The 8055-nt window shown below is 44.1% G+C and overlaps 1 protein-coding gene across 2 annotated transcripts; it reads right to left on the bottom strand.

Annotated features, from left to right (window-relative positions):
• Positions 1 to 393: 393 nt before the first annotated feature.
• LOC123158732 (FBD-associated F-box protein At5g38590-like) lies at positions 394 to 4218 on the bottom strand. 2 transcript variants are annotated; one of them, XM_044576614.1, is made up of 5 exons: positions 4176 to 4218; positions 2833 to 3371; positions 2282 to 2742; positions 1857 to 2036; positions 394 to 1354 (listed from the first exon to the last, which is right to left on the bottom strand). In XM_044576614.1, exons 2-3 carry the CDS (start codon positions 3280 to 3282, stop codon positions 2476 to 2478), a joined length of 717 nt encoding a protein of 238 aa, XP_044432549.1. In that variant the 5' UTR covers positions 3283 to 3371; positions 4176 to 4218; the 3' UTR covers positions 394 to 1354; positions 1857 to 2036; positions 2282 to 2475. The 2 variants fall into 2 exon arrangements, with proteins under 2 accessions (XP_044432549.1, XP_044432548.1); XM_044576613.1 differs by having other exon boundaries at positions 395 to 1354; positions 2282 to 3371.
• Positions 4219 to 8055: the final 3837 nt, after the last annotated feature.

Here is an 8055-nt window from a genome sequence, read left to right on the forward strand (position 1 = left end):
AAGTATCGCTGATTTAGGGTACAAAATTAGTACAACTTTGTACTAAAGGGACACTTATTTTGGGACGGAGGGAGTATAAAAATAGCTACTCCCTCCTTCCACATATATAGGGCCTAATACATTTTTCGAGGTTGGCGTTGACTTTTGATAAGATTTATAATATATAAGATGTATAATGTGAAAATTATATCACTAGAAGCTCCTTCCACTTACGTATTCGATGGTGTGCTTTGTGTAACTTGCATGTCATATATTATTGCTCTAACATGTGGTCAAAGTTAGCCTCGAAAAATGCATTAGGCCCTATATATATGGAAGGAGGGAGTAGATAGAAAAGGGATCAGCATCCCAAGCAAGAAAAAACGTACAAGGCAAGAACCTGGACGGCGTCTTTGAAATCAACATATATGCAGCGAAGTCGAGCAACCAATTCGAGCTACCAAATTGCTCCAGCGAAATCAACATATATTGCTCCAGGAGCTTGTGCTACCAAATTGTTCTCTTCCCTGGATGACGATAGCATGATTAGGTCTTAGCCATGTAATTGTTCCATCAAAAATTTGGAATGTCGGTGTCGAACTCATTAAATTCAGCCATTCGAAGTTTGCAGCGCATCAGGTGGTTAATTGCAGAGTATGGGACTCTGCTGTTTCAGTATATGCCAAGGTTGATTCCAGCTGCATTTTTTCAGTTTCTTCCAGCCCTGTGTGAGTATGCCAACTCTTTAGGGTGTTCATGCTCTTCTTGGTACAAGTTATATCCTCTCTGCAGCTAATCCTTAGATGGCAGACAATTAGTATGCAAGACAATTAGTTTCTACACTTCAGCCTCACAAATACTGAAAAACAAGTCTTAACCAAGTTTGAACAACTCACTACGGTACAGTCTTGCGGATACTGAAAGCAAGTTCTAGGCTTAAACAAGTTACAAGAGTAAAGTCTCGGAAATACTGGAAACAAGTTGTTGGACTCAAACGAGTTACCGAAGTTCAGTTTCACAAAAGTAGGCTGCGCTGAACTAACAAACATTGCAAAGCGACAGAGTTGGTGCACTAATCGTATGAACAAACTTCTCCATGATGCGTGAAGTTCATATGTAGTCCTGGCCTAGAGAAGCTTAATAACAATTTGCGGAGCTCTTCACCCTTGCTTTCAGTGATTGAGTCATGGAAATTTACTCTCATCCCCTCTAGCATCGTTGTCCAGTTGAATAACCTTTTCACAAGAGCGAGTTCATGTTCAGTTCCTCTCAGGCCAATGATTGCAACTTCTTTGAGGCAAGGTAGCACGAGTTCCTCGGTTTCCCAGTTTGATGGCTCAGCACAAATGCAACCTGATTGGCACGGAGGGTATGCCTGCAAGAAAAGACATATCAGTTGATGAGAGAAATGAAACTAAGAAATAATCAGACTGCATGGATACTATTAAATATGTCCAAAACAAAATTTACAAAAGAATAAAGCAGATAAATTAATTTGGAGACGGCATATTGCAGAAAGTATAATTGCTCTATGCATATAGGAAATCATATATCCAACTTTATTATAAGTCTTACACAAATTATCATGTATTGTGCTATCGTCGGCCCATACAAAAGAAGAATTTTATATTTGCTGAAGAAGATCAAAGAAGGGTTCCCATTTCTTTGCTAAAAATATGATGCCATCAGTTTATTTTAGCATTTCCAAAAGACTGGTAATTTTTTGAAATAAAACCTATTACAAAGTCACGAACTCAAGTAGCATATTACTTCGTTAAGCTTGATAAGCAACACATCAGTATCTAAACCTAACAAACAGGATTAGGACATCTCGCTAATAAGCCATGGGATTCATCATAAACTAAGAATAGTGTTACCTTCGGTTTGCTCGGCAAGGCAAGTTTAACCTCCAGCTCTCTTATACCACTAGATATCCTGAGAACATGAAACAAGCTGGCTCCAAAGGAATGTTCAAATGCCATTACAGCCAATGTCAAGCTTGTAACTTTAGGAAACTTTGTCATCTCTTCCATCAAGAATCGGTTGCTACATTTGACCTGTAGTTTCGCAGGAAGTCATATAACAGTTGATAAGGACACAAACATCTCATTTCCTACAAAGTGAAACACATAATAATCAAGAAAATCATTTTTTGTGTACATCGTTCTGAATTTTCAGTTTTGCATGGTTTCTCAGATATTCCAAATGACATGTTCTTAAGTTTAACTCCATGTTTGCTTATAATTTCTATTGGCTTGCTAGCATGTTACAAATCGCATAACTCAAATAAGAATAAACTCACCAGTGGATAGTCAAGGTTGAGAATAAGTCTGCTGATGCGGTCAAAATGCTGCAGAAGCATCAAGCAATTATGATTACGTGCAGACAATATATCTTCTCCATATACAATTAAAAATTGCGCTGTCAGCTGTTGGAGATGTGACATCTCGCCAAACAGGATGGAGCTAGGAACATAAGCACTACTCCAATCAAGTGTCACCACCTGAGGGGCTGAGATGTTGGCAATTGGTTGACTTTGTTCACTAGTGAAGCATTGCCGTACGGTACGGCTAACTCTTGCAGAGCTGGCGCAACGACATTGAGCTGCTGCAGGCTAGGCAGATGGCGCAGATCTAATTCTAGGAGAGACTCCGAGTGGATTGTGAACTTGTCCAGACCCTTGACATCGTACACGCAAAGGCGCCGCAAAGATGGGCAGCGTGGTGAGGAGACGACATCACTGAGGCTACACGGACCGTGTAGCTGCATGTCAAACAACTCCAGATCGGTGAGCCGGGTAAATATGCCAGAAGGCGGCAGGGTGAGGCCAATGGAATCTAGATCGAGCATGACCTCGGTTGCGTTCTGAAAGCAAGGCAGCTTCAAGGGAGATGCGGCGGAGGAGCCGTCCATTTTCTGCCTGTTATTAAAATCTAGGACACCGGAGAGGCGGCGCGCGGCGATGGTGAGCCATGCCGCGACGGATTCGGGGGCGGCCTCACCCTCGATGGCGTCAACGAAGAGGCGGCCGAGGGCCGGCGCATCATGGGCGGCGAGGGCGGCGCGAATACCGTCGGGGTTAGTGGCGGCGGGGAAGTCGAGCTCCGGGAGGAGAGCCCAGACGCGGCGCCAGCGGCGGGCGAGGATGCTGGTCCGAGCGGCGACGGGGGCGTCGCAGAGCTTGAGGAGGATGTGGATGAGGAGGTCGTCCGGCAGCGCGCTGAGCCGGTCCTCGCCGCCTCCAGCGGGGACGCCGGCGGTGTCGGAGAGCTTTGGCCGCCGATTGTCCGGCATGCGCTCCATGGAAGCAGGAGGGAAGAGCGATGCGGTGCGCCTCAGGTCATACCATTGCGCGCCGCCGGTGGGTGGGGATGGGAATGGGAGGAGGCTGAGAGGGTGTTTGGATCACTAGAGACTAGAGACTAGTAGTAGTCACCTTTAGTCAGTAAACCTCCAAACACCCCTGACTAGTGGGTGACTAAAACTAGTTTAGTCCCTAGTCACTATAGCTGGCCAAACGGGCCGTGCTACCGGGCCGCCCGGTAGCACGCAGGAACGGCACGGCCCGAGCTAAACGGGCTAGGCCCAGCATGCGGCACGCCATGGACCATGCCTGGGCCTGGAGGCTGGGCACGCGGGTCGGCACTGCACGGCCCGTTTAATTTTTTTTCCGAATTTTTTTATATATATGACCTAAATTACAGCCCAATAGGCATAAAATACAGCCCAACAGGCTAAAAATCAGATGGGCCAGCGTGCTAAACGTGCCACGGGTCGGCCCGTTTAATAATCAAGCCGTGCCTGGGCCAGAGAGCCACGCCCATGGGCCGGCACGGCACGGCCCGGCTATTAAACGTGCCATGGCGGGCCGTGCCGGGCCAGGCACGATTAGCACGGGCTGGGCCGTGCCGTGCCGGGCCGGCCCGTTTGGCCAGGTCTGCTAGTCACCCCACCCCCAACTTTTACTGACTAGAGACTAGTAGTAGTCACCTTTAGTCAGTAAACCTCCAAACACCTCTGACTTTTACTGACTAAAGTCCCCCTCTCTCCTCTAATTGGTGTTACACAAGGGACATTTAATACTGAGACATTTAATGCTGACTATTAGTAGTCATCTTCCAAACAGGGCCTGACTAAAAACTTCCAGTCTGACTACTACTAGTCACATGACTAGAGAGTATCCAAACACCCTCTGAACTCAGTCGATTTGGGGGCTAGGGTTTTCCCCGGGATTGGGGATTGGGAATCTCGGATTTTGGGACTCTGGTTTCATAGTCGTTTTTTTTAAGCTGGACTGTGGTTTCGTTGGACCCCCAGTTATTTTTCTTTTCTCTTTACTTATACTAGCATGTACAGCACTCCCTCTATCTCAGTCTACAAGGCTTGCACATGTATCTAGATTGTCAATTTAACATATATAAAATAAATTATTTAACATAAACATTACTTCCTCCGTTCCTAAATATAAGTCTTTGGAGAGATTTCACTATGAACCACATACAGAGCAAAATGAGTGAATCCACACTCTAAAATGCATCTACATACGTCCGTATGTGGTCCATACTGAAATCTATACAAAGACTTATATTTAGGAACGGAGGGAGTATATCATTAGAAAATAGAATATCTAAAGTTTTTAATGATATTTTTTTTTTGTAATGTATCCCTCTTATTAATTTGGTCAAATTAACGACCTACGTACGCGTGGAAGCCTTGTAAACTGAGATAAAGGGAGTATATGCGTTCAAACGAAGAAAAAAATATCGCATTGTTCTCACTTGTGTCACAACTTATACTCTTTCTCGTCCATGTCTATAGTGGTTGCAGTGTTCATTTGATTACAATATGTTTAAATGTAGTCAACCCCACGACGATGAGCTCCGACACAGCACAACACACCTGCCATTGAACAAAAATTTTAAAATAATTTTTTTAACCAAATTCCAAAAAGTATCACCGGCCTCTCTTAGACCCAAAAGCATGTCTTCGTTCGTATGTAAGCCGAAGAGGAGATCTTCGTCCAGTGTTAGTCCCCAAAGGACTTCTCGGTCTTGTGTGGGCGTCCTCTCTCTCTCTCTCTCTCTCTCTCTCTCTCTCTCTCTCTCTCTCTCTCTCTCTCTCTCTTCGCCATTTTCCCTCGATCCACCCATATTTCGTCACATAAACACTGCCACCTACTAGATCCAATAGAGGAGAGCTATTCCTCATAGCCAAGTCCTCAATCTAGGCACGGGGGTAGGGTGTGGGGGTGTGGAGGCGTGGGGGTGGGGGGATGGAGCAGAGGAGGATGCCAGTTGGGGGAGCTCGGGTGGAGGAGGAGGAGCTCGGCTTGGAGGAGTTGGGGTCGGCCCTCTTTATTTCCTTCTACGGGGAGGAAGCGGTGGTTGCGTGGAGGTCGTCGAGGCAATCATCCATGATTTTGTTGCATATTTGGAGTCTGAAAATCAAATTTGACCAATTTTAGAACCCTGAGTCAAATTGGAGTTTAATAATTAGCCATAATGTTTTTTTGCATAAAAGTTTTTCCAAAATTGTATTAAGGGCAGGAAAGTAATTCCTGATTCACATTTGCCTGATTTTCTTGTGTGTTCAAATGTTTAAAATAGTTTGAATTTGGGCAACTCAAATTATAAGTAAATCCTAGTTTAAAAAAGAAATCAGAAAAGAAAAAGGGCAAACAAAAAAAAGGGCAAATGAGAGAAAGAAAAGCCCAACCGCCAGCTAGCAAGCCCAACGCACATGCCGGAGTGAGAGAGAGAGAGAGAGAGAGAGACAGTACGCATGATCTATTCCTGTCTGCTCGCATGAGATCGGACGGTTGCCGCTTCTTCTTGCACGCACTCTCTCCCCCCTCTCTCTTATTGACGTCGGGACCCACCCATCAGGACACGTCATCGCCTTCAACCTATCGCCCTCAAGAGCCACACCCATGATCCGAGCGCCCCACTTGACACGACCTCCCGTTCGTGCTATTCGTGGACACGCACAAACCTGTGTCGCTATCCTATAAATACCCCTGCCCCCCGTCTCTCAAACCCCTCACTCAATTCCACCGAAGCGCCGCCAAGCTGATCGTTGCACCACCTCCATATCCACCACTACTGAGAGATCTCCGCCAAGATTCTTGCGAGCTCAACTGCACGCCCAACGACACCCGACCGTCGCCGCCGATGTGTCTTCCAATATTTCTTTCTCTTTGTACTTCTAATATTTCTTTATTTTTTGTACTTCTTTTGTTGAAACAACGAGCCTCCTCATTGATTTCGATTAAAGAAACTGCCGACCAATACAAGAGTTATGATAACAGGAAAATACATAAGGTAAAACAAAACGGCATGCAACAAATTTAAACACCATCTGGCTGGAATATGTCTAGCAGCGAAGCACCAACAAACTAATTACTGGACCCAGGGGACCCCCGAAGAAAGAACGTGCAGAAGCACATCATGCCAAACATCACAGTCCAATCCTGATCATAGTAGGATTGAACAAGTTACTACACTTCAGCCTCACAAACACTGAAGAAGTCTTAAATAAGTTACTAGAGTTGAACAAGTTACTCCTATAGTTCAGTCTCAGACACTGAAAACAAGTGTAGAATTAAACAAGTTACAAGAGTTCAGTCTCAGAAATACTGGAAACAAACAAGTTGTTGGACTCACACAAGTTACCAAAGTTCAGTCTCACAAAAGTAGGCTGCGCTGAACTGATAACCACTAAAAAGCGACAAAGTTGGTGCCCTAGTCAAATAAATAAGCTTTTCCAATCATACATATTCCGGGCCTAGAGAAGCTTCGTAACAGCTGGAGGTGCTCTTTGCCCCTTTCAGTCATTGACACAAGAAAATTTAGTGTCATCCTCTTTAGCATTGTTGTCCAGTTTAATAACCTTTTCATGAGGGCGACTTCATGTTCTGTTCCTTTCAGGCCATGGATTTCTACTTCCTTAAGGCAATTGAGTTTGAGTTCGTCGGTTTCCCAGTTTGATGGCTCAGCACAAATGCAATCTGATTGCAACGGAGAGTGCGTCTGCAACAAAAGGCATATCAGCTGGATGAGAGAGATGAAATAAATAAATAATCAGACTGAATGAATACTCTTAGATATGTCCATAAATTTTTTCACAAAGGAATAAAACAGAAAAATTAATTTGGAGCCAGCATATTGCAGAAAGTATAATTACTATATGCATATAAAGGAATAATACAGCTAAACCTTACACAAATTATCATGTATTGTGCTATCGTCGACCCATGCACGAAAGAAAGATCTTTATATTTTCTGAATAAGATCAGGGTTCCTATTTCTTATTTGCTAAAGAGATGACCCCATCAGTTTATTTTGGCAGTTCCAACAGAATGGTAATCTTTTGATGTAAAATCCTATTACAAGGTCACAAACCCAAGTAGGTAGTATATTACTTTGTCAAGCTTGATAAGCAACACATCCGATCCGTATGTTACCGAAACCAACAAGAGTAGTATAGGGTAACTTGCTGCTAAGCCATGGGCACCATAAACTAAGAATAGTGTTACCTCCAATTCGCTTCGCCTGTCGAGAAGTCTAAGCTCGAACCGGCTTATACCACTAGACATCCTGAGAACGTGGAATAAGCTGGCTCCAAAGGAATGTCCACATGCCAATACAAGCAATGCCAAGCTGGTAACGTTAGGAAAACTTTGTCATATCTTCAATCAAGAATCGGTTGTCAGATTCGATCTGCAGGTTCGGAGGAAGTCATACAATTGCATACGGACACACAAACACATCCGATATTTTTTACGAAGTCACCAATACACAGTACACAAGTCCACCTTTTTGTGCATTGTTGTGAATTTTCAACTTTGCATGGTTTCAAAAGTAGTCCAAATTAAGGACATATTCCTGAAGCAAGTTTAACTAGAAGCTATTTTGTTTATAATCTCTACTACTGACTTGCAATAAATAATGGCATAATAACTAACATAAGAATGAACTCACTGACACCCGTGGATAGATAAGGCTCAGATAACGTTTGCTGATGTGGTCGAAATGCTGCAGAAGCGTTGAGCAACTCTTTAGAAAACACATCTGGTCC

The sequence above is a fragment of the Triticum aestivum genome, chromosome 7B (genome assembly GCF_018294505.1).
Source record: "Triticum aestivum cultivar Chinese Spring chromosome 7B, IWGSC CS RefSeq v2.1, whole genome shotgun sequence".
NCBI lineage: Eukaryota > Viridiplantae > Streptophyta > Magnoliopsida > Poales > Poaceae > Triticum > Triticum aestivum.